General features: G+C 38.0%; 1 protein-coding gene across 26 annotated transcripts in view; it reads left to right on the top strand.

Annotated features, from left to right (window-relative positions):
- The window catches only part of PAM (peptidylglycine alpha-amidating monooxygenase), a 457165-nt gene that overhangs the window by 372340 nt on the left and 57815 nt on the right, over positions 1 to 27010 (top strand). For 17 of the 26 annotated variants that reach the window (XM_071730044.1, XM_071730062.1, XM_071730042.1 and 14 more), the window contains exons 2-3: positions 21256 to 21744; positions 22937 to 23057. In XM_071730044.1, coding sequence (XP_071586145.1) covers positions 21653 to 21744; positions 22937 to 23057 — 213 coding nt within the window. In that variant the 5' untranslated portion in view covers positions 21256 to 21652. Of the gene's footprint in view, positions 1 to 4235; positions 4252 to 7220; positions 7284 to 21255; positions 21745 to 22936; positions 23058 to 27010 lie in introns of those variants that run through there. The other 9 variants (XM_071730063.1, XM_071730054.1, XM_071730059.1 and 6 more) reach the window with 4 other exon arrangements.

Below are 27010 nucleotides of genomic sequence, written 5' to 3'. Positions count from 1 at the left end.
TTCCTCATCAAAAGTGGTTTTCTACATGTTTAGTACTCTGGCAAGGAATTCTAAATTTGCATTTTTTTATCCCTATGTCTTATAGATAGGACAAAGAAATAAGTAACAAGATGCAGTAGCAGTGGGTTCTGTTTTCTTTTTTTATATGTACTTGTTTATATGGAAATCTATGCTCTTCTTATTGTTTTATGAAGATATCTGTGAAACTCTAATATCACTTACCTGTGGTACAAATTCATCATTTTAATTGACCAAATCAGGCATGGGGTCGTGGAATGGTTTGGATTGGAAGAGATCTTAAATATGACCTATTTCCAAATCTGCTATCGGCAGGGACGCCTTCCCTGCTCAAAGACCCAGGCTGCTCAAAGCCCCATCCAATCTGGTCTCTGCCCTCTTCCAGTTTGAAATGGTTCATCCTTGTCCCAGTGCTACATGCCTTTGTAATAATTCCCTTTCCAGCTTTTCTGTAGGTCCCATAGTGGTACTGGAAGGCCACTTGAAGGTCTCCCTGGAGCTTTCTCTAGGCTGAAAAACCCCACCTGTCTCAGCCTGTCTTTTTAGGAGAGGTGCTCCAGTCCTCAACATCTTTGTGGCCTTTCTCTGGACCTGCTTTAAAAGCTCCATTTCTTCCTCATGATGGGGGCTCCAGAACGATCCAGTACTTCAGCTGGGGTCTCACAAGAGCAGAATAAATGGGGAGAACCACCTCCCTTGACCTGCTGGCCATGCTGCTTTTGATGCAGTCCAGGATGGCTTTCTGAGCTGCTAGGACACATTGCCGTCTCATGTTGAGCTTCTCATCAACCAGCACCCCCAAATTCTTTTTTTCAGGGCTGTTCTTCACCCATTCTCTACATAGCCTGTATTTGTGCTTGGGATTGCCCTGACCCACGTGCAGGACCTTGCACTTGACTTGTTGAACTACGTAATGCTGGCATAGGCCCACCTCTTAAACCTGTCAAAGTCTCTCTGGGTGGCCTACCTTCCCTCCAGTGTGTTGACCACACACACACTCAATCCCAGCGGATCAGGTCTCCTGTTTCCCTCTGGAGAGGGCCTACAGTTTCCTTAGCTGTCTCCCTTTTATCACCAACATATGTATAGGGGCTTTTCTTGTTGCTCTTGATGTCCCTAGCCAGATATATTTCTATCAGTGCTTTAGCTTTCCTAAACTGACTTGTGTTTGGACAGTTTCTCTGTATTACCCCCAGGATACTTGTACTTCCTTCCACCTTCTATAGTCTTCCCTTTTATGTCTGACTTTGTCCAGGAGCTTCTTGCTCATTCCTGCAGGCCTTTTTTTTTTTTTTTTTTTCCCCTGACTTCCTCTTTGTTGCAGTGTATTGCTCCTGGGCTTGAAGAAGGTGATCCTAGAATATTAACCAGCTTTCTTGGACCCCTCCTCCTTCCAGGGCTTTATCTCATGGTGTACCCTACTATCATGCTTTGAGTGGACCAGGATAATTTTTGGTACCACTATAAGGACCTAAAGAGAGGGTATTCAGGACCTTGAGGGATTCAAGAGGAGGCAATATTCCTTCCCACTTCCTGCCCATACTCTGGAAAAGTCAGAAGGCCAGGAAGCCTGACCCATTGTTAATCCTGGTCCTTGCTTGGCTGCTGCTTCCCTGTGCTCCTTTACCATCAGCTCACCCCATGCTCTTCAGAATTCACATTCAGCAGGTGCTGGGAAGAGGTGTGAACCACTCTCCTGAGTTAGCTCTAATGCAAGGGGTCCTCAGGCACCTACTCCTGCCATCACTGAGATTAGGTGGTATTTATATTTATATATTTGTTCCTTACCCTCTTGTTTTATTGCCCTTCTCCTGTTCTAGTAAATCTGTTGCAGTTTTACTTTCCAACTTTTAAGTCTCTTGCCCTTATTCCCCTTTTATCTTCCCTTTGGGAGGGTGCTGGGGGGAAGGGAGCAGTGTGGGGAGTAATAGACAATAGTTCTGTCCTCTGGTTTTTAGTCTGTCCAGACTGCTAAAACATGACAAAAATAGTTCTATATGATCTGTGATACAAAAAAGTTCAGGACTTGGTACTATACAGTAATGATGTGCTACTTGAGGATACTTCCCTTCCTTTTTACTAGTGTTGGTGGTGATAATTGCAGCCCTGTTGTTACTACATATCTCTGTAGAAAATTAGGGAAACCCTTCAGTTGGAGATGTACATATATGAAACAAACCACAATCTCCTAATTCAAAGTATTTTCTAAATAAATTTGATATCCATAATCCCTTACATTCCATCACATTTTTATGTGTAATACCAGTTAATCACTTCCTGCTTTGTTCCTTGTCAATGGTGTTAAATTTTATGTTTGTCTTCTTGATCTCTTGCACAGAAATTGTAAGTGGAACAAGAGATCTGTGGAAGAGATAGGAGTAGGTTTGGTATGTCTCTTAATAACATTTAGACTTCATAACTGAAGGTCAGACTGAACTTCAGACTGTTGTGATTGCTTGAGCACTCTCATTTTTTCTATTGCTGTAGAAATTAGATTATTGAAAGGTATGGAGTCTTAGAGTTGTGGAATCTTGGGCATAGGAGGAAACCATAGTGTGTCAGCAAAAGTTATGTCAAGATTATTCTTCCATGTACCAACCTTTATTTTCTTTTTTAGTATTTTTTGACTGTAATAATTTGTGTACCATGGTAGCATCATTATTTGCTATCTCATCTTGTATTTGAAAAGGGTGTCACAAACTGTGTGGGGGTTTTTTTGGTTTTTTTCTTTAAAAAGGGTAAAATTTAGTCAGCAAGTATTGTGATGTTTTGTGAGAGTTAACTGTAGCAGTGGTTCACTCAGTTATGTCCTTAATCTGCCCTCTGATGATGAGTTTTCCACCCAGAATTGTGGAAATCGGGAAGTGCAGCTTCTTTGCAAGGGTTTGATTGATGTTAGAAGTGGAACAATAATATTAATTAAGCAACTAGTTTACAGCAGCTATGCTAGAATCTCCAAATTGGTGGAATCTTACCTAACAGTATGTGTCAAAAATCTGTGTTCCCAGAAGGATGGCATCTGTCTCCTATATAGGTGGTAATACTCATTTCCTTAGAGAGAAATGGCTATTGCATTTGCAGGCTGCAGTTGAAACAGAACTGTGCACATTTTAATCTGCCCCTTGTGCTAGACAGTGACTGTGGTTCATAAGCAGGTTAGATTGGTGACCTATGGCCATGGTTCATCATGGTACACTATGTTCTTCTACCACAGATGCAGAGGATGGGCTGTGTCTGATATGGCAATTAAGAACTTGTGTAATGAGTCATCCCATGAAATATTTTTTCCTTTGGAATGTTTTCCAATTAAATTTTTAGACTTCTGAGTATAATGGAAATTGGTGAAAGCAACTGATGAAAGCACTTCTGCATTACTCTTGCAATTTGATGTATTGATACACTGAGAAGGACCTTTGTTTTTATTGGTTTAGGGTTTTTTTTGGTTTTGATCTTTTTTCTTGTGTGGGATTTTTGGTTCTAGTGTATCTAACAATTGTGTGGAAAGGGAAGATAGGAATAGATCTGAATAAAAACTGTCAAAGATCACCCAGTTTTTTAATCTTTAAAGAATATATGACGTTGATTTCAAGATTCTAACTTGCAGCTTTGAGACAAACCCAGCAGATAAAATAACTGATTTCGTCTTTTCTGGGAAAACAGTACACTTACAAAAGAACTGCTGATTGATTGTACTGCTCAGGCAGAGCATATATGAAGGGAACTTGAGTGCCTACAGAACTCAAAACTGGAGTTTTTGGATAATTTTTATCTGATTTGTATCATATTTGTGTTAAAACAGTGAAACGGATTGCACAATACCCCTGTCACAGTTAAGCCAGACCTATAGACAGCACTTTCCTCACCATGTGGCCTTAAGGATTAAAACCCCAAACTTCTTGGAACTAAAAACTAAGGCGAATATGACTTGTAGGTTTCTTTTGTCATTTTTGCTCTCCATCCCCTATGCTTCCATTTTGGTTTTGTATAATTCTGATTTGGTCATTAGTCATGTGGTTATTTTTTTGGTTTGGAAAAAAGACCAAACCCCAGGTGAGCTTTTTGTATGCACAATGGAGAAATACTACTTCAGTTTTCTGGAAAGCTTAGCTAAAACTTGTTATCCATCCACTGGCCATATCATGTCACCTCATGTCACATCAATATTTAATTGAACTTTGTCCTTAGTAAGTAATACATAGGCAGATAGTCACTGAAGCTGAGAGAGATGTGATAGTAGGATAAGTACCTCATTTTACAGCATGTCAATTTATATTGTACATGAGCTTTAGTGTTAGGCTTTAGGTTCTATTGTGATCAGTTTTTGACCCTTTGGCACAGAACAACACCTTTGACTTGAAGAGAACACCTCATTGTGGTGATACTCAAATAGAGAAAACAAACCACAAATGTTTAGCTAACAGCTACCTGAGAGTATTGCTGCTTCACCTCTAACTCCTGACAGTGCTTCGAGGTGTCAGAATTTTTCAGTGATCGATTCAGTCTATGACACTTGTGATTTACAGGCTTCACCTGTAACTCCTGATAGAGCTTCGAGGTGTCAGAATTTTTCAGTGATCGATTCAGTCTATGACACTTGTGATTTAAAAAGTCACATCACAATTAGCAGCTACTGGGTTCAGTAGGGTTTTTTCCTGCCCTTGGGACAATCACCTCGGCCTCTCATTGCCCCTTCCTTTTCCTGTGAGCAAAATGGAAGCCCAGTAGCACGAGCCTCGGGAAGTTGTTAATTAAAAGCTTCTGTCTCTCAGCACATCGCGTGGTTACCATAGTATCCTCTGCCTCCAAGTCTTTAGTGATGATGTCAGTATCATACAGGGGCTATTCACACATGAAAATGATTCAGCCCCTGCTAAAGATCATAAGCACCTCTTTGTATGTTTTGTTATCTAGTTACATTTTAGGAATTCATTATACAGGAAGGTAAGTGGCTTTTGCCCTTTTGCCTAATATTTAATAATTTTTTATGTATTGTTCCACTGAGGTGTCAGGGTGCTCTTTTTTTATCTGATGCATTGTTCGCTGAATGCATTAAGTGTGTTTTATCTGAACCAATTGTATAGCTTGCGTAATTTAAACTTGCCAAAGTCGAGCTATTCTTCCACTGTAAGAAGAAAGGCAAACTAAAAATTACTGAAGTTTAAAACGACTTTATTAAATAACTTGAAGATTTTTACCAATTAAAATTCCCGGAGTTTTGGGGGTTTTTTAATCATTAAAAGAGAACACAAGTTATGTAATGGGAGCATTACTGGGGAGAAAAACGTTCAAGTATTTTTTTTTAATAAAACAACAACAAAAATCAACCTCCAAGGCACATTACTTTTTTCTTATCTTCATTATGTGGCTAGTAGAACAGTGGATGAACATATTCTCCTGCAACTGTACTACAAGCTATTTCATTTGTATAAGGAAATGTGACATACTGAATTCTGTTATGTTTAGGAAAGCAGAGGTTTTGTGGTTTATCTTGAATAGTGGAAAAAATGAAGGACTTGGTTTTCTGAGAAATCAAAGAGCACTCCTGCATATTTTGGCTTTGCAATCTAAGTTTATTTGTAAGACTGAGATAAGCTTTTAACTAGTTTCACAGTTGGAATTTTTTTTTTTTGTTTAACTTACTGTAATTGCAAATGGCCATGACCACCATGTGAAGTGTCTAATTCTGTCTTTTACTAGACAAAAAAAAAATACTTATGTATATAAAGAAATCAGTCCAAAATAAAACAAGCAAACAGACAAAAAAACAACAAACCAATGGTGCAGGAGCTAAGCTGCAGAGCTGTAATGAATGTCCTTTTAAAGTCTTCTTTTAATGCCTTATAACTTCATTTTGGGTTTATTGTAATTTGATTTCTCTGAAAACTCCGTGGCACTTTACTTGTAAAACAATGTATGCATTTAATATATAAAACCAGAAGAATATTGGGATGGGGTGGGGGATGAGGAAAGAATTTATTACAAATGGAAACATTTGTAAAAAGGGAGTCTCGTGTTGAAGGAAATTCTACACTGAGGTGCTATGGTTTTTGTGTAAACTCACCATTTTACCCCCTCACCCCACCCCGATTTAAGTATACAACATGCAAGTAATCTGCCTGTTTTGTTTTCTGATCATAATGTCCATTGTTTTATTTAGATACTTAAGTCTTTTTTGGGGATAGGCTCCTCTGTTTGCATTTCTTAAGCTGAGTGTGCTCTAGCGAATCAGAGGCTTAGCCAGGCTAATCCTGCACACAGCATGATGTGGAGACAGTACTGATCACAACAGATGTGCTGCATTCGAAGAACAAGGAACACTATCTAGTGACAGTATTATGCTTTTTCTTGAGTATTTTCAAGTCCATGTGGACTGAGGATTTTTTGCTTTCTCATTTAAAGATATCTTTGCTGGTCTTTTCTCTTATTTGACTGCCTTACTATTAGTCTGATTATTAATAAAAAGAAGAGTATTTTAGGTAAACTGAAAAAAAAAAAGCTTTTTTTATGTGCTGGAGACAATCTCATACATTTCATATTGGTCACAGTTTATTTTATTTTTGGTGCTGTATATCTTTTCTGTTTTCATCTGTAAGGACAAAAAAGGACATAAAATGTTCAGGAATAGGTTATTTAACTATATTAACTATATTAAAGAATTAGAAATTGAATTCTTTTCATGTAGCTTCCCAGTATTTGGAGGCAAAACCACCAGCCCCGAGGGTACTATAGTCAGAGCTTTGAAAACTGCTTTGGTTAGATTTTGAAAGTTTTATATAAATAGGCAGAAGGCTCATCATCCAGAGCTCAACGATTTCTTTAATGACTCTTTCTGCCTAATGACATAGCAGTAGTTTGGAGCTGAGGGCTTTTTTTTTTTCTTTATCGACAAAGAGCTTTTTCCCACCAGGGCTTTTGACCCTGTGTTCAGTTTTCACATTCAAACAAATGGCTGCAGAAACAAGACTTCTGTATGTACTTCCCCTATAATCTGCACAGGTCACTTAGAGGGCTGCCTGTTAGGGAGTACTGTACTTTCATTGTAATACTTGTAGAGGTAATTGAGATTTTCTTTTACAGTGGTGTCATCAATCATCAGCATGTTTTCTCCATTCTGAACAGAAAGAAAGCAGGATTATAAGGAAGACTGGAAAAGGAGAAAGCAGGTTTCGTTTTTTAAAATTAATCCTTATCCTTTTTTCAAGCACAGAAGGCCATTACAGAATTGGAGGAAGTTTAAAAACCATACTAAGAAGAAAAAGATGGAGGTAATTACCTTAAAAATGGGCTGAAATAAAAGTTATTAACGATAAAAAGACCTGAACAGGGTAAATTTGGAACCCTTCCTGTTGTTATATAACAAGTACAAGATTATGTAAGATAATGTTTACTGTGGTAGGCCAATGCATGGCTACTGCTGAAAGGGGAGTAGTCTTGCTCTTCTTTCCCTGACCTCGCTTTCATGGTGCATTTCTCTCCTGAAAAAAGTCCCATGCACCAGAATCCCAATCTGTAAAAAAACCAAACATCTTTTCACCAAATTACTGAAATGAATCTATTCCACTTTATACTGTGGTCTCAGCAAGTCGAACACAGTAGAGAAGATGGCATCAGCTGCCCCATGGAGCTTGAGCCCTGAGCCTACTTCGCTTTGTTAGGTTAGCCATAAAGTGGAACCATACCCTAAAGTTGTGGTGGGGTTTTGTGATTTTCAAAAATCTTTGTGTTGAAACGCACCCGTTGAAATAGAAAAGCCAACTAGCACTGGAGATTTTAGTTATTTGATTTAAATGGACGATTTCTGAATGTTCTGCCTAAAATGTAGGGAAGTTACTATTCTGATAGAAATCTGAGGGCAATTTTTGACTTTGTTTGAACTCAGGAATTCAGTTCAAGTTTGGAGTGTGCCATTTTTAAATGACACTTCACCCCAGCCCATAAATCGTCAAAGCAAGGGCAGGGTAGAAGATGACCGCAGCTAGATAAACATTAAATTTATTTTCTATCTGTTTGATTAAAATCTGAAATGTTAGCTTAAGTGATATTAGCTGATCTGCACACCCACGAAAGAGCAAAGAGGCAATGGTTGAATGGGAGGACCCAAAAAAAACCACACTACCCTGGCTGTGCCCAGGCCCTTCACAGAGCCATCCACATATCAAAGGTCTGTTCTATGCAAACCCAGAAGAGCAGAAGAGGGCATGGTGGGCACTGAAGGGTACCCCAAATCAGAGAGACTCTAAGGAGTTATGCACTGGGTCTGAGCACCCTTCCTTGGCTGAGCCTCTGCTCCAGTGTGTGGCTGTGAAACTCACCAAGATGGATCAGCACGGTTGGCACCTTTCTGACTGAGGGGTGTGTTACGATCCGAGTTATTATTTATATTTTGTTTGCGAGGAAAATTCAGCCACTACTCATAGACGACGCGTGAATTTACGAAAATAACCAGGCTTTATGATTTAAACAAGGTAACAGGATTTATTTAGGATTTATACAATTAGTTACTCTGGAGAGAAGAGTCATTAAGAAGAGAAAAGAAGGAGAAAGTAATCAAGATGTTATCACCGTCCGCCGGCCCTGGCCTCTGGCTGTAGTCGGGTGCGTAGGGTCTGTTGCTCCTGCCGCTTCTCTGTCCCGTAGCTGAAGCCGAAGTGCCGAGAGAGGGGGGGGGGGAAGAAGAGCTGCGCCCTTCTCCTTTTTCTCTTGGAGTTTTTTATACAGCAGAAGGGGTTCTGTCTTTTCAAAAATCACTGGCACACAGACTTGCTAAAAATAACACAGATTCTGTCATCTCAAGAACTTCTCTTTTAATTATTACTATCTTTCAGTCCTTGGCACCCTGTTCAATTTATTACCTTTTGTCTGGACCATGTACCAGGAGGTGACTGGATAAGCAGTCTTATTGCTAGGAGCTTGTCAAGCATGATATAAAACAGAAGCTAATTAAGTTTGGGGAAAAAATCTGTTAATTGAGGGTGTTTGGTATACCTTAAAAAGAGCAGAAAAAATACTGATTCGAGAGACATATTTTGTATTTTCAAAGTGTTTACATCAGGGTGTTGCTGCCCAGGGGTGTGGGACATACTATGGCATGCAAGCATTTCAGGTTTTCACAAGACTATTTATGGGATGTGTTAGGGGAGTCACCAACTTGGGGAAAGGGATACAGTGAACTGATTTGGGGATAAGTAAAATAGAAGGGTGGGGGGTTAAAAAAGGGCCAATCATGCAAGTAGTGTGCTAGTCACTATGCTTGCCTGGCCATGCCCTGAGCCTTATCAGCATAGTCTGTCCTCTCTGTGTGTTAAATTCCTTTCTAACTTCTCAATTTCTGTGTGTAGGGTCTAAGTGCAGCCTCTGCGGTTACACTGTGGGTTGGAGGGACCCCAAGGGTCAATGGTGCGGTGACTGGAACAACCAGAGTGACTGGACTTAAGTGCCAGTAACTGTAGTGGGATTTTGGGTCATGGGGAGCATGTGTGTCCCTGGCACAATTCAACATTAAATGAGGAGGGCTAAAAATACAGAAAAATCCATATGTACCATTCGAGTGTCTTTATTTGAATCTCCCAAAAATCTCCTTTCTGCTGTGCCTCTGAGAAGTAGAATCCTACAGAATCCCCTCTGTAGCTGCATGAAAATGAAGATCAATCTGCATAAAATTATTTTAACTGGTTTTCTTCCAAGTGCCTTTCTTTTTTCTGGAACCACATGTTACATGTTTGTCTAAATATGAGTAACAGAATAACAATACAGCAGGCAGAATTGGTAGTCAGAACTGGTATTCCTAACTGGAATTCCTATGTATTCCTAAAGTTTTAGGGGTTTTATAAATACTTCTTAGTCCAACTTGCAGCTTTGGTTTGGTTTGGGTTTTTTTGTTTTTATTTTCTCTTGAATAAAAGGCAAAGTTACGAAGTCACACAATTATTTACCTTCTTACTCAACTTTTTGACTATTTAACCTCAGAATAAGAAGCAGTGCTTTGCATCTGCAATAGCCATTAATTTATGATTCAATTAAGTACCATTTGTCCTGCATTTCCATCGTGTATTACCTTGGAGAGGTAAAAGAAGAGGTAAAAGAAGAACCAGTGCTGTTCTTTTCAGTGCACTAGAATTAATATTAAGGTAGAATTATTTCAGTTGGAGGTGCATCAAGAATCTTGGCTGAAAGTAAATTACGTTGACTACAGTAAAATTGTACAGTTTATAATGCAAATGAACTTGATTTTAAATTTTCTGTATGAAATCTCTAAGTGATCTACAGTGAAGAAGAGCATGAATCAGAAGGGATCTTGAAGTACAGAACTAAACAGACCATTGGGTTATGGAAGGAAACAGTCTTGGACATCTTTGCAAGATTTCTGTGCCGTGACTTCTGTTACCTATTAAGCAAGTCCAGGGGCTTGGTGGTTTTTTTGGTGTTTGTTTTTCTGGTTTTTTGCTTAGGTTGTTTTTTTTTGGTTGGTTGGTTTTTTTGTTTGGTTTATTTTTTGTTCGATTTGTTTTTTGGTTTGGTTTGTTTTTTTGTCTGGTTTGTTTTTTGTGTTGGTTTTTTTGTTTGTTTTTTGTTTTTCTGACTCTTGTGTAAGACAGGACTGCAGGTATGACTACATGCAGCTCTTTGCCAAGTACAACTGTTCATTCTCATTAAAGACAGGAGCCTCAGTGACTCATGTTATTGTACTTTGTATAAGGCTTTTCATATTCTCTAGAAATGGGCTTCTGTCTCTCAGTTCAGACTTCAGCAGTGGGAAGAGATAATATCAGTACTTCTGTTATTCAGAGCACTTTTGGTAGCATCTGTAAAGCTGTTTCATTTTATACATTGTGTTATAAACAATTACCTAGTTTTTAAGCCAAACCCATAAAACATTACTGTCACAAATCCAGATGACAAACGTGGTGCATTGCTCTCACTGCACCTTGAGGACTTACGTTCACATTCTTCCTTATTCTTTCTGGAGGATTCACCAATGCTATGGCAAGCTTAAACTTGGATGTTTTAAGTTCAGAAAAAGAAAGTTGGAGGTGGAATTGCTGACTTTTTTTTCTTTTGTGTTTTCCTCCTAGGGAGGACAGGAACATGTTTTTGCAGAAAAAGAAAACAGAAAATTCAGTATAGAATTTTCCAAAATGCTTAACTAAAAAACACCATAATACTGTTTTTCTGAAAAAATATAATATTATTGTCCTTTAAAATGGAGGTTCTTGTCCTAGGAGGAGCAAAATGCAAGAAAAAAAATGTAGTTTACAGAATAGTAAGACATATTAGAAGAGCTACAGGCAACAAAATACTCTGTTGAAAAATCCTGGGTTTGGGGTTTTTTTTGTTTGTTTGTAAAGTTTTTTACTGCTATTTCTTTAGCATATTTTGACTTTTATTTCTTCTCATTTCAATCTGTAGCCCCCACTGCCTCATAGCTTTCTCTGTCAGAAAAAATCTGTTCTATGGAGTGGTGAACTGGGAATGAGGGATTGGGGGTTGGGGTCTTCTTGATAAAGAAGCAGTTGTTCCATGTTGTGCTAGAAGAAGCTAAAATACTACTCTTAAAAATCATTACCCAGAGGTTGATGAGCATGTGTTGCATTTGGAAGAACTTCCAGTAAGCACTGCAGTATTCAAGAAATCTTTCAAACCTTTCAGTCAACTGTTTGTCCATTATAAAAAAGTTTAGGAGTATGCCCTTAGTAAGCATTAATATTTTCATTAGAAACTGCTTCCCTTTTTTAGTCTAAAACTTTATTGCATGTTTGTAAAGTTCATTAAAAAATTGTGAAAGTTCTCTAGTGTAAGCTAGACAAAATACAAATGTGCAAGTAGGTTTCTTCACAAATCTCACTCTGGCAGGACAATCTCTTATCTGTAGTTTGTAGTTGTTTCATGCCACTGCATTAAGAGGCACTGAGAATGTATTCTTAGTTAAAATTAATCCAGGGTAAGAATTTCAGACCATTTTTTAATAGCAAAGTGGTTCGCTTAAATTTTAAGTGAACTAGTGCCAGAACAGTTTTTTTAATATGGGAGGTTGAGTATTAAAATATAAACCAGGAAAAATACACTACAAATAAAAAATGCAAAAAAAAAAAATTGCTGTAACATTCCTGCAAGCCTATCTGTCTGCTTATCACTTGGTGATTAATATGCAGCCTGGATTGTGACCAGGTTTCCAGTGCATATGTGCATGGGTGAGTCTTCTCATGAGTAATCCAACCAAATTCATGGGGCTAGGCTTCCAGTCATGTGGATCTATCATGTCTCTGCCTCTTTGGTCTCTATAGGCTGTATTTTTCAGAGTGTTTGATATGATGATCACCTCAGAGAATCTAGCATAAAGGAATTGCAAGCCTTTTGGAAAACTGACTTGTTGGTATTTGAGCAGACAGGTTTCATCTCCTGCCTACTTTTGAATAGTGCGCTGTTGATCTTAAACATTTCATTTTTTAGCAAACTGAAAAAGTTCTGGGGAAGAAAGGCATCTCATCTGTGAGTAAGAATGTTTGAGATGCTTCATTGTTTTCTCTATGTCAGAGTGATGAGTCCATGGTCTACTATCTTTGGTTATGATTGTTTTAATTTTTTAAAAGGTCTTAATCTTGGTAGTTTGTCCCTGTCATTTCTTCGTTAAGTCCAGGAATATGGTGGCTATCATTGCTTCTTCTCTAGGACTTGCAATCAGAAGTCCTTTTCTATTCTCTTTGTTTCAGTTTGGCTAGGAATTCATGTTCTGGCATTTCTGCCACGCCTAAAAATGACTTGTGTATCAGGATAAACTGGTATTTTGTAGGAGATTAAAAATTGCATTTTCTGAAGTCTTTGACCATGTAATCTCAGTATTTTTCTAACAGCCTAACTCAACACAAGTATCTGCTTAAAGAGTAATCTTGTGTACATTGGGACCTTTCTAAATTATATACAAATAGTGAAATTTTATCCTTACCTAACAGGAAGATGGTCCGAGGTCTGGAGCACCTCTCCTATGAAGACAGGATTTGAGAGTTTGGGTTGTTCATCTTGGAGAAGAGGAAGCTCTGGGGAGACCAGATAGCAGCCCTCTAGTACCTGAGGGAGCCTAAAAGTAAACTGGAGAGGGACTTTTTACAAGGGTGTATGATGGGAGGATGAGAGGTGTGGTTTTAAGCTGGAAGAGGTTAGGTTTAGATAGGATATCAGGAAAAAATCCTTTACTGTGAGGGTGGTGAAACATCAGAACAGGTTGCCTGGGCAAGATGTGGCTGCCCCTTCCCTGGAAGTCTTAACAAGGTCAGGTTGCACGGGGCTTTAAGCCACCTGGTCTAGTGGGAGGTGTCCCTTCCCATGTCAGTGGAGAACTAGGTGATTTTTGAAAGTCCCTTCCAACCCACACTGTTGTATGATTGTATGATATGATTCTCGAGTGTTTGATCATTTGCTGTTTCTCAAGATTATATCAAATCTGTTTTGGGGATAAATTTGAGGGCAAAAGTTCATTGGGTCTGTCCTAGCACTGCTTCAAGTATAGTATTAAAGTAAACTGTGTAATCCATCCCAACAATTACAGAGTGCAGAGTTACTGCTGCTAGAATTTGTTGGAGCAGCAAAACAATTTGATACCAGGTACAATAAAAGACTTTGAAAACTGAGTTCAAGGTTGTTTTTTTTAAAAAAATTATCACTATTTTTGAGAGTTTGTGGGTTTCTCTTTGTGTCTTAATTCAACAGAGGCCAATCTCTGAAGATACCATTCTTCTGTTTTTCCTGGAGAGGTTAGTCTATGGCTTCTCTCCTTGGATTAAATTATTATGCTTAAATAAATAGTGGAATATTGTTAAATAAACTAGTAAGAAGACTGGTAAATAAGAAGAGTGAAGCAATTTGGGCCTGGAAAGAAAGCAGGGGTGGGAACATATTAAGATCTGGTTGTGTTTTCTTTTTCTCCTGATCAGTTAGATTATTTTTTTTCCTTCCCAAGCCTGTCCAGTTTTGCCCATTACTGTAACCAAGGAAAGAAAACCTGTCTATCCTTCTCTCAATTAACAACTCCCCAGGGGGATTATCTCCTCCTCAGCTCATAGTGGAAATGGAGGGCAAGTGAGCAGAGGCCTGGCTGTTACTGGCTGTGTTTAAACCATGACATTATGAGATTAAGAATCTTTCTCATCCTTAAATCACAGCCATCATGCTGGGATCAGAAAAAATAAGCTTGAAAATTGTGCATAGTGGCAAAGGAAGGGAAGTATGATGACTGCTTTTATACCCATGCCTGTCAGACTTTTGTGGAAAACAGCAATAAGCCAGTATCAAGCAAAGCTATTGCCAGTGCTTCTTTATTATGGTTCTCATACATTTTGTGCAAGATTCTCTTTAAAACATGAAAGAAAACCCGTATCAGACATAGTCTTGAATAGGTTGAAAATAAACTGTGAAAAAAAACCTGTGAGATACCCCAATTAAGATGCAGGGGATATTTGCCTGAAAAGATGGCTTTGGAATCCAGTACAGCAGCTGTTACAAAGCATGCATATTCATATTTGTGTTCAAAACATGGTAAAAAAAACAGTAATGAGTGAATATTGTCACTAAGTTCAATATAAAGGTGAATTTGTGAATTCCACTGCAGTGCTGGGGATGAGAAAAGGTGATTTTGCAGATCTTTCTTGGTCTGACCTGGAAGCCACGTGCAAGATCCACGTTTTGTGTGTTGCTGTAAATTATGGTCTGAACACCAAAACTGAATCAAACTCTTGCGTCAAGGGAGACGAATCGCAGAGTTGTCACAGCTGGAGAAGACCTTTAAGATCACCGAGTCAAACTGTCAGATAAAACTGCCAAAAAAAACCACTGTGCCCTCTAGATCATGTCCTGAAGTGCCACATCTGAACATTTTTTTAATACCTCCAGGGATGGTGACTCCTCCAGCTCCCTGCCCTGGGCAGTCCATTTCAGTGTCTGACTTCTCTTTCAGTGAAGACATTTTTCAAAATATCTAGTCTAAACCTCCCTTGCTGCAACTTAGGCCATTCCCTCTAGTCTTAGCATTACTTACATGGGAGGAGAGGCCAACACCCCCCTCACTACAGCCTCTTTTCAGGTAGTTGTAGAGAGCAATAAGATCTCTTCTCCAAACTAAACAATCCCAAGTCCCTGAGCCTCTCCTCTCAGGACTTGTTTTCTAGACCCTTCACCAGCTTGGCTGTTCTTCTCTGGACATAATCCAGCAACTGAATGTCCTTCATGAAACATCATTTTACTTACCTATATTTGACTTATATTTACCTACCTGTATTTACTTACCTGTACTAATTAAATGCATTTTAAACCATTTTTCTTTAATCCCCCTCTCTAGAAAAACTAAGCTATCTTTCTCAACCTTGTATAGACCAAATTTCTTATACTTTTCCCCTACCTGGTATTCTGCTTTTAGCAGTAATGCCACCCAGCTCTTCTCTCATTATCAGCCAGTGGAATGGACAAGAAAATCATAAGGTTGAACATGAGAAAACATGCGGGTTTACGTAAAGACAGTTTAATAGGAACAGCAAAAGCTGCGTATGCAAGCAAAGCAAAACAGGATTCATTCACTCCTTCCATTGGCAGGTGGGTGTTCAGCTAGGTCCAGCAGAGCAGGGCTCCATCATGAGATACTTGAGAAGACAAATGCTGAAACTCTGAATATCTCCTCAGTCCTCCCTCATGTAACAAGGGATATATCCCTTTGGTAAGTTGGGGGCAGCTGTCCTGGCTGTGTTCCCTCCCATCCTGCTCACTGTGCGAGCGGCAGCTTTCTTCAGAGTTCATCCACTTGCTGCCACTTGGCATCTTCTGCTTGTTGGCAAATAAGCAGGTCTTGAGCAAAGTTTTCCCAGCCACATCCCATTACAACTGTTTTGCATCTTTTTTGCTTACATAATATTTTCTGTTTTCATCAAGTTTACGCGATTTAGAAAATTACCCATTCTGGCAAAATTGGGTCTGCTTAGGCTTTAAATTTGCCCCTTTCAGTAATCTGCTGAGGACTGCAGCTGTGGGCAGAGTTTAGGTCCCGGAGTAACAGCAGTTCTGACACCTTGAGATGTGCTGGCTTTGCTTCTCTTGGTTCCTCTGTATTTCCTCATGCATTTCCTGCTGATCAGAAAACAATTCTGAGTCTGGTTTTAATTTCTATTTATTCTATAAATAAGAGGATTATAAACTTTTTTCCCCCTAAATCCTCTGGAGATAATGTTCTTCTTTCTTTGCATAAACATAAAAGTTATTTTCTTACGTTCTTCTGTTTCTTATTTCCATTTCTGCTATTGTTGCATGAGTTGGCTACTAAGTACAATTCAAATTTTTGCTTTATTATTCAGTGAACAAGGTTTCTTTATGGCTTGGGGTGATAGTATTTTATGATATCTTTTTGGTTCTTGCTCTTTGTAGGAGCTAGGAACATGCAAGTCATTTTGTGAATCTGTTGATCTCCAAAATGGAAAGGCACAGTATAAATAGCAGTTCTTCATCCTTTGTTTCTTCACTCTATATATCTTCAATTAATTTCAAAAGAAAGCTATCTAGTAGCTAAAACTCTCCATACCTACTGAATTGACAGAGTATCAAAGGATTTTTCTTTATTGATTTTCATGGCACAGATAGCGTATCTTTAGATAGTCACAGGAACTTACTTTCCCAGTAGAAAATGCATTAAAATGCTTTATTTAATAAAGAGCATGTAACTGATTAGCATGTCAGCAAAATCCCTCAAAGTGAGTTTAGATTTTAAGGTATTCAGTCTTTTTAATAAATTGTTGCCCTTACAAGCTATCATTTTAAGTGCTGCTTAATACAAATTTTTATTTCATACTTCTAGTCAAATAGGAAAGAAGTACAGATTTCCAATTTCAATATATTTGTAAAAGCACATAAGTACAACATGTAAATACATTTAGAAATCATCAAATTTAATTGCTCTAAAACATAAAAGTTGAGTTGCAGTTCTTTATTTATTAATGCATATATATGTATAAATGTGTATATATATATACACACATGTATATATATATATATATATATATATATATATACATATGAATACTGTGCTTCCTCTGATGGAGTGGACAATCTTACTATCATGAAATACCTTGTTCAAAAATATGCAGTGTTCTTATGGTCAGCATGTTAGCTTTTAGAAAAGCTTGTTTATAAAAGCAAGAGAAAGCATGTTTCTGTTTTTTTTTTTTTTTTTCTTTGGTATCCACAGCTGAATAATGTTTGGTAGCAGAAAATACAAATTTGTAAAATCTGAATTAAATGGAGAAGATATATTTGACAATTTACAATTCTCACTTTAAAAAAGTATCTATAATATTACACGACATCCAGAGCAGATTGCTGCCAAAACAGGGAGATCCTTTCCAGCTCCAGCTGCATGCTCACACCATTTATTTTGTGACAGAAGTACAGCAGCTGCCTTCTGGCACTTTGACAGTTGATGAAAAATTAGCACAGCTAGGGTGGAAAACCAGGAGGGTGTCAGCTTCCTGAACCATTGCAGAACAATAGGAAGAGATAAATACAAAACAGCCTACAGTCACTATAAGTTTGGTATATGGTGAAAATTTATCTTTAACTCTTTCTGGCAGAACAGTCCAGTGAGGTCAAGTCTGAAACAGCTTCTTCTGCTCTAAAAAAAACTTCCCTAGTTTTTGAATTATTTATAATGATGCTCTAAATGTTTTCCTGTAAAATTATGTTAAAAAATGGGTTCAAGGGAAGTAAACAAGTCCCCATAAAGGCACAAGGCTTTAACAAGGGATTTTCTGAGGTGATAAATATATTATTTAATCCATGATGTTTGGTAAAAATGGACGTAAAAGTCAGGACAATTTTTTTATACTTATATAGAAAAAATCCACTCCTCTACATTTGGTTAACGATACATTGTACTAAAAGTTACCTAGGCCCTGTGTTTCTGTAATCACAGTTTCAATGGTGTCCAGATAATTTTAATCTGTAAAAGCATTTTACCTGTGAAGAATATTCTTTGCATCCCTTGCATTTTCTTCCCATTCATTGTCCTCTATTGGCAATGGAGCTGCAAAAATTACTAAGAGATACTAGATCAGACAAGAGAAAGTTTTCATCCTTGGTATCATCTATCCCTACTGTCTTTTCATCTCCTGCTCCTCATTGGGAATGCTGGAACTTGCACGGTTGTAATGCATTGCATCACCTGCCATCTACTTCTCTCAAACTGGTTAGGCACTTTGAATTGACATACTGAACTGGCCATATATATTAATTTTAAAGATTCAATGATTTTCTTGTCAGAGACTCAGAATGTTCGAGGTTGGAAGGGACCTCTGGATGTGTTCTGGTTCAACACCCCTGCTCAGGCAGGGCACCTATAGCTGGGTACCCAGGACCAAATAGTTGGCTCTTGCATATCACCAAGGATGGTGGCTTCTCAAATTCTATAGGAAATCCATGTCAGTTCACCCTCAACAATGAAAAGGTGTTTCCTAATGACCAGAGAGAACCTGCTGTATTTGTGCCCACTCGTTCTGGTCCTGTCATAGAATAATTTAGGTTCAAAACCTTTAGAATCATTGAATGAAACTATTAATTTATGTGCCAAGTCCACCACTAAAACATGTCCCTAAGCATGACAGCTACATGTCTTTTAAATGATACCTCCAGAGATGGTGACTTCCTGACACTTCCCTGGGCTGCCAACCCTTTTGGTGAATTATTTTTTCCTAATATCCAGCCTAAACCTTACCTCGCACACCTTGAGGCTGTTTCAGCTTATCCTGTCACTTGTTACTTGGGAGAAGAGACAAACAGCCACCTCACTGCAGCAACCTTTCACAGAGTTGGAGAGGGCCATAAGGTGTGTTAGTTTGTGCCCATTTGCCTCTGGTCCTGCCACTGGGCACCACTGGGAGCCTGGCTTCTTTGCAGCATCCTTTCAGGTTTTTTTTAAACATGGCTGTGATTTCCTTTAGCCTTGTCATTTCCAGGCTGAACAGTTCCAGCTCTCCCAGCTTTTCTTCTTGGGAGAGGTTCTCCAGTCCTATCATCTGCATGGCCCTTCCCTGAACTCTTTCCAGTTATGTCCATGTTTTTCTTGTACAGAGAAGCCCAGCACTGGACACAGTACTCCAGGTGTGGCCTCACCAGTGCTGAGTGTAGGGGGTGGGTTGTTTCTGCTGACCTGCTGGCAATATTTTGGCTAATGCATCCCAGGAGTCCATTAGCCTTCTTTGCAATAAGGGCACGTTGTTCTCTAATGATGAATTTGGTGTCTGTGAAGACCTCCAAAGCCTTTTCTGCTTTCCAGCTGCTTTCCAGCTGTGTGGCCCCCAGCATATACTGGTGGCTGGGGTTGTTCCTCCTCAGGTGCAGGGATTGGCATCTCTCCTTGTTGAACTTAATGAGGCTGCTGTAAGCCCATTTCTCCAGATTGTTGCGGTCCCTCAGCATGGCAGCAAAACCCTCCAGCATCACTGCCTCAGTTATGCATCTGCATTTCTGGTAATTGCTCTCTGCTGTCCCAACCTATAGTTATCTAACTGATCAGTGGGATGATTTTATTGATGTTGAAGCGCAAGAGGTTATCTAATTTGACAGCTTCTTGCCACTTTTATGTGCATAAGGAACAAGAGGAGAGATTCATTATGAAAAATTACTTCCTGTGATAGACTTACTGGCGTAACCAATCTTGGACTTCTTGAAGCTAAGGTGTTTATTTATATTTCTCATCCCTGGGAATACATTTTCAAATTGCAAAAAATTAAATCAGAATGTTGTAATTTTGTGTATGTTAAAACATAGTGTATTTCCTAGAAGAGGAAAAAGCAAAGAGAGGGAAAGAGTAGGGCATTGTGCTTAGTTAGCTTCTTATATTTTTATGGCCACCCCTCCAACCAGAAGCGTGGAGCATGGTCGGTGGGGCTGGGGGTCTCAGTCCCCTTCCTACAGGGTCGGTGCAGCTGCCCTGAATGTAATCTTTTCAGTCACACACATGCAAAAGATGGGTCTTCATCACTTGTACCAAGGTCCTCAGTTAACAGAGACAATGTCATTGTTCCACATGTGTGAGAAGCAGGAAGATTTTACTTCCCAGAAACAGCCCTGGGCACCACAAGAGGAAAGCCTTACCCTGCTCTACAGATTGACACCACAGCATCTCTTTGAGGCATTAACACATGAAGTGCCAGTTAATGGGATTCCACATGCCCTGAGATGGAAGTGATTTTTTATATAAAACATATAAATTTGAATTGTGTTTCATGTCAGAATTCTTTTCTAATTCATTCTTACAGCATTTTTCTTGAGCGTATCTTCCAAGGGCTGGAGTATAGTTGAATTTTCTTATTAATGTTTTATTTTAAAAGACAACTTACTGCATAATGCATGTAAAAGGCTTTAATTTAACTAAGAGTTTAAATTTTTCTTCTGACAGGATTGGAAAACTCAACAAACAAAAATGTCTTCAGTAATACACAGTGTGATATTCTAGCATACAATAAAAAAAAGCCATGAAATTTTGAAACTAAAATGTCACAACAACAAAAATAGGAAAGTAAGAACAGGAAAAACAATGGAGAGTAATGAGTTTGCACTGATTTAACCTCAATATATGAAAGGACATATGAAGGAGCCTTATCTCTGTAGGCTTTTTAGCAGTATTTCTGAAAATAATTTGCAAGTATCAATTTTCTGAAACTGATATAAAAAAGTGACCAAAGTACATAAGCAGACACCTTAATTGTATATACAATTGTAGATACAATATTGTATATACAAATGTATACAACACCAGGATTGTATATTACAGGTTGTATTAAAAGCAAAATAGTCTACCAGCCGGCACTAGGTACAGAAAGACTTAGTAATAGTTGATAAAATTTATAAAACATGGTTCTTGCCATGTCAGTGTTTGGGGGTTTTCTGATGCTTGGAGAACACATTGTACTACTGTTTATATATATTAAATACTCAATACCTTTGCACATCAAGAAGGGTTTTTTATATTTCTTCCTTTTAGGTAAAACATGTCTGAGAATGCATTTTATGTATCAATATGAAACCAGTTTTTGAGCCTCTGTGGATGAGGGAGGAAAATGAAGAATCAATGGGCTGGGTGCAGTCTTCAGTGGGCTGGAGCTGGTGAATGAATTTACTAATATGTTAAAATGCCTCAAGAGGGAGATGTTAGCTACTGAACACTAACACTGTAATATGTTAGTCATCCTTTATTTACTTCTATTTTTACAGGTTCTGAGAGATGACTGACACTGGTTTCTGCGATGACACTTGGGAGTTTCTGGCACTCTGGTTTGATAAGTAACATGCAGATTTAGCTGCAGAACTTATTTTCAGCTCCTTAAGTGGATGGAAGTACAAAGACATCTATCTGCAAGGGAAGATTCTAAACAGATTTTTACAGCTAGTAATGAACACGATCTAGAATCATCTGCCTTCCTGATTTACAGCACCTGACCTTCCAACACAGATGATCTGTCAGAAGCTGGAGGATGCCTGCAGAGCACACAGTAATGAAGTAGTGAATTGATATAGCTGCTGCTGCTGCTAAATTGGCAGGACCACAGCTGACAGATCTGCACTGCCCTTTTTCTGCTTCCTTAAGTGGGCCAGGAACAGCAAGCTGGACATGGCTGGCCTCCTTATCAATGTGCTAATATTATTTCCAGTTTTTCAAACCATCTGTTTGGGTTTCAGAAGCCCACTTTCTATCTTCAAGAGGTGGGTTATGCAGGAAGGCCTTATGTGTTGAATGCATGCGTTTGATATTGTGGAAGTAGGAATAAACATGCCCCAGACAAAGATGCGTGTAGTATTTGTATGGTTTTGCTCACTTACTCTGAATTGTATTTCTGGTATTTTGAAATGGCACTCTTGCCATATTGAAACAAAACTCTTGTTTTTATCCATAAATCGCTTTATAAAAAGTGAGCTTAGGATGGTTAAAAATAGAAAAAATAGAACTTGTTGGATAGCACCACAAGTGTATTTGAGACTACACGTGGAGCAAATGTATTTCAGCTGCTCAGCATAGCTTGCAGTAGAAAATGTTGCTTCAAGGAGAAAGGGTGAGCTGTCTTAAAACTGGGCAATACTGGGAAATCTGAGGATTGGTTTTGAATGCAAAATTGCACAGGTAAAGATTGATTTAGTATGGACAAAAGAAGTAGCCTTAACTCAAAAATAGTGTTTTACTCTTTGCAGGGTACATTGGCCACTGTAGTTACCATGTAACTTCTTTATATATAAAGATATATATATATATACTATATATGTATATATATACATATATAGTATGTATATACATACTCAAAATTTGTACTAATGTTGCATCGTGTTTCAGATGTCTAATCATTAAAATCCTCATAGTGATCTATGCTTTTTTACTATTTCTTGATACATTGCATTCAATAAAGACTTACATTCACATGAAGTTGTAAAACTTAATGTTTTACTTTGCCACTTATTATAGGAGTTACTAGTGTTGTAATTGTTATAAATAAAAATTTCCCCTTTACACATTATTTAAATATAATTGTTACTGAATTATACATCAGGCACATAGTCTTTAAAAAATAAAGTCTTCAAACTATCATGAATTATTAACAGCACTTGACATTTCCTAGTGCAATAATTCTCTGCCTGTACATCCAGGTACCTCAGACATGTATTTAGATGACATAACAGGTTATGGTTTGGGCTAATGTTTTCCAAACTATTTTATCTGAATGCTCAAAGGAACTACTTGAGTAAGTGCTTGATAATTAAGTTATTTTTCTTGGCTTTTGAAAGAGTGAAATGTTCAGATCACTCCTGGAGCTACTTAGCATTGTCAAACTTCTTTACTAGTTCTCTTTTAGAAAGACGTAACATAAGTCAATATTTTAAAAAATCTCTTTTCCTTCTTTTAAAGGTATAAAGATACTGCCAGATCTCTTCCCAGTGGATGCCTTGCAAGCAACCGGCCGGTGATTTCACCTCGTCTGTCAGATTTCGCACTGGACATTCGCATGCCTGGGGTGACACCTAAGCAGGTGAGAAAAATGCAGTTTTATTTGCCACTTACTGTTTTTCTGGGTTTTTTTAAAATCAGCTAGGAAAATGAAGCGTACAGTACCTTGCACATAGAATTAACAAAAAACCAGGGTAACCTTAGTAGATACATGTATGTCTAGAGAAAGTAAGGAAACAGGCAAGCTCAAATGTAAAAAAAAAAAAATGTATTTCTGGTCCCATTAATTTTATTTGTAATATTTTAGTTACATAAATTGAGTTACATAAATCTTATGAAAAGAAGGAATATGAGTTTTATTAAAGTGAAACATATCCAGCTCTACTTGTAAGACACACTCATATAGAGCTGATGATCTCAGATGATACCTCAGTTAATTTAGTTACATTAAATTGAACATTGCTGGAACTTTAGCAAGCTGAGAGAAAACAACCAGAAAGCATTTTATAAGGGCAATACTTTTGACCCAGTAAATGAAAATACTCCAGGAAGGCTGCTATAAATTAGTTGGAAAGGTATATTCTGTGTGGTTTGCAGTTGCTTATCTTTCACTGAATTAAGTCAGTAAAAACGAAGAGAATAATTAAGATTTTTAACATTAGCACTAACGTTTTTAAGATTAACATAAAAGTATGAGGTTATGCTGTCACTTTTATGTGCATTTTCATCAAGCAAGATAAAAAATTACTAATTTTTTTTTTTTTTGCACCAAGGTAATGGTAGGGAATTATATATGTCATTAAAAGACTCTGTGTCTCTTTTAGAGGGGCTGCAGCTGGTTGGAAGGAGCAGGATGTTGTGCTGCAGTAGGTGATGACTCATTGTTGCAGATAGCACTTTCAAAAAATACCAAATGGAAAATGAGGTTTTCAGTTATTGGGGAGTACCCCTCTAGAATATGTAAGTGAGACCAAGTAGTTTCATTCCAGTGAGTATAAAACAGAAATGTATTTTCCACTAGATCTTACTTGCCTGCAAATAAATACTAAATTTATCTTCCAGAAATAGTGAAAAGTTCTCTCAGTCCACCCAGGTGCACATTTGGTTTTACCTGAGGAGCCACTAGTTGAAATTTTCGGAAGCATATATGAAGGGGTCAGTCACTTGAGGTTCCTTTTTGGAAAAAAAAGAAAACCCAACAGCAAAAGGATGTGGTAGTTAATGGGAAGGGCGTACTACTTTTCACATTCATGTATATCCATAGGCCACAGCCTTTATGTGCACAATAAACTGAAATGCTATGGTTCGGTGTAGATTTGGGAGAAGGACCTTTCTTCATGTTCTATTGGCCGTAATTGTGGGCAGATGTACTTAACAATTGTGGATCTGCCATGAGCTCAAGTTGTCCATACTGATGTTTATGTAAGAGCTTAAGTTTGGAGTGTACTCAATGGGCTCTTCCAACTTGGGATATTCTATGGTTGTGTGTTATGTAGGTTTGTGCCTCTGGGGTCTGCCTGGAAATTTAACTCTATTCATGAAAGATGCCAAAAGAAACCAAAGAGTACGAGGAGAGGTGACATTTTGAAAATGCTTTATTAAAGGCTTTCTGGAGGTACATCGCTGTTTTGCTTATGACTAATTGTAGTTCCTGAGTTCTCAAGGGTAACAATTTATGCGGGAAAGGTCAGGTAAAACAAACAAAAAATACAAAACAAAACAAAACAAAACAAAAAACCAAACAAAAAAAAAAAAACAAACAACAAACCACAAAACAGGAGGAGCAGAAAATACTGGAGAAGATGTGAATGAGGTTGAGATCTAGAGAACAAACGAATATCTTTAGAGCACCACGAGTTATCTTCTGTGGTATTTCATCTTTGTCATGCATTTTCTTGTGAAAATAAAATCTTTCTTTCAACTGAGTTGTTATGAATTCTGAATTCACTCTTTGGCCACAGATTAGGACTTTAAGGAGACTTAACAAAATGAGTTCTTCTGGCCTCTTTCTCTGTTGGTGGTATTTAAATTTTATTTTTCAAAGTCCTGGGTACTCCAGATTCCCAAATAATTCTTACGGAAAATAGATATGCTGAAAATTAATCTCTTTGTATTCCAAAAAGGTCTAACCATCTGCATATATTCCATGAAACTGAGGTTAATTTTTGCTACTACGAGTAAGGTATTACCTAGTTTATGATAATTCACATTGTTGTTTTGGAATGATCAGTATAGGAGTCGTTGAATTCTCCTAATACAGGGGCATACAGCTAGCATAAAACCATAAATGAGAGAAAATAAACCCCAAGTGATTTTGTCACCTACATATGTAGAACCTTATAATGATGAAGGTGGTATAATTCTTGGTGGAATGATTTGCAAATGTCTGGAGTGAAGTTCAGCACCTGTCCTTATAAGCTAGTATGCACTATGTATGTTCAATTGCACAGTAGTGGAAAATGCAACTAAGGTGTCATGTGAAGAGGAGTTTTGGTGTTCTGCTATGTTGTTTAAACTTTATTGAGAGTGCAAGGTAAACATGTTTACTCTGCTAGTTCATGGTTTTGCTGCTGTATCTGCTCACTATAAGTCAAATAATCATGAAAAATTACAGTGCTCTTAAAACTATCACAAGCAGTATTCTTCATAAATAATAATTTGTTTGAGTTTTGTAATTAATTGCACTATGCTTGAGGATGAAAACATTATTTTGTTGGTGGATTAATTTTTGGTGCAGCATTGGCTGAGTTCTTAAATGTACACTTGAGACGTTCATAAATATCACTAAGGGCACCAAAAAGTGGTGAAAGATGTTTCTGGGGGGATACTGTTAGTGTGTGAAGGGGTTATTATCTAATGGATTTTTTAAGTCTTACTTGCCTTGAGCTTCTACCAGTATGTCAGCAGTGACTTGTAATATCTGCATATTCAATTTTGTAACTTTAGTTTCTCGGTTCTTTGGTTAAAATTTTTCTTCTTATCTCCAGTTTGCTTCAGCATACCATTCCAGGTAAAAATACATAAAATAAAAAGGAAATCTTGTCATTCAGATACCCCTAAATTACTGTTAGCTTTTTCTTCAGTATTGCTCCAAGAACCAAGACTTAAAATCTTCCAAGGCTTGCTCTTACTCTAGGGAAAGTTGTGTGAATGACTTGCTTGTTACTTTGGGTGAAATTCTGTAAAAAGTAGAATTCAGGTTGTTATATGAATTTGGACACACAGAGTAGATATCAATACCAGATTTATATGTGTGATACAATTGCTAGTGAGTAATGGCTTTCACTAATAACAAAGATTTTTCCTTAAAAAAAAAGGTGGGGAGAGGAGGGTGGCAGGAGGACAGGATATGGGAGGAAAAAGTAGAGCCTTTCTCTTTTCCCCTTCCCCATATCCTTTCAGATATCAGCCTCAAAAGTTCTCTTCTTGCCATCTTTTCAGTTTTTTTCACATCTGAGTTTGTGATGTTGTGAATACTGAAGCAGTCTCACTTTTTCCCCCCTCTCCTTGTTTCTTTCATATGTTGAAATCTATGTAATAATCTTCTTCTGAAAAGGGATCAAATGTTTACCCTCATGCTTACAGACCCACTTATGGTGAGGCAGAGAATACAGAACAACTGTGGATTCTGCAGTATCAGGATGCTCCTGCTCTTGTGTCTGAAGACTGGAACATTGATAACTGGAGATAAGCAATCAGAATCCAGTTGAATCCAATAGTTGTTTTTTTCTTTTTGCTCATTTTAACTTATTAGATACTCAGAAATTCATCCACTTGAGTCTTGAAAGTCTCCAGAGGAGGAGACTCCATAACATCTCTGGAGAGCCTGTTCCAGGGCTCTGTAACCCTTACAGTAAATAAATTCTTCCGTGGAACTTCCTGTGCTCTTACTTATTCATTATTATTCCTGTGCTCAATCCATTGCTCCTCTTCCTATCACAGGGCACAAGTGAGGTGTCCCTTCCTCCTTGATGCCCAGCCTTCATATGTTTATACACATTAATTACATGCCCTCTCAGTCATCTCCTCCTCAGA

The sequence above is a fragment of the Heliangelus exortis genome, chromosome Z (genome assembly GCF_036169615.1).
Source record: "Heliangelus exortis chromosome Z, bHelExo1.hap1, whole genome shotgun sequence".
Taxonomy (NCBI): Eukaryota; Metazoa; Chordata; class Aves; order Apodiformes; family Trochilidae; genus Heliangelus; species Heliangelus exortis.
This window is presented reverse-complemented; position numbering and strand designations above follow the sequence as displayed.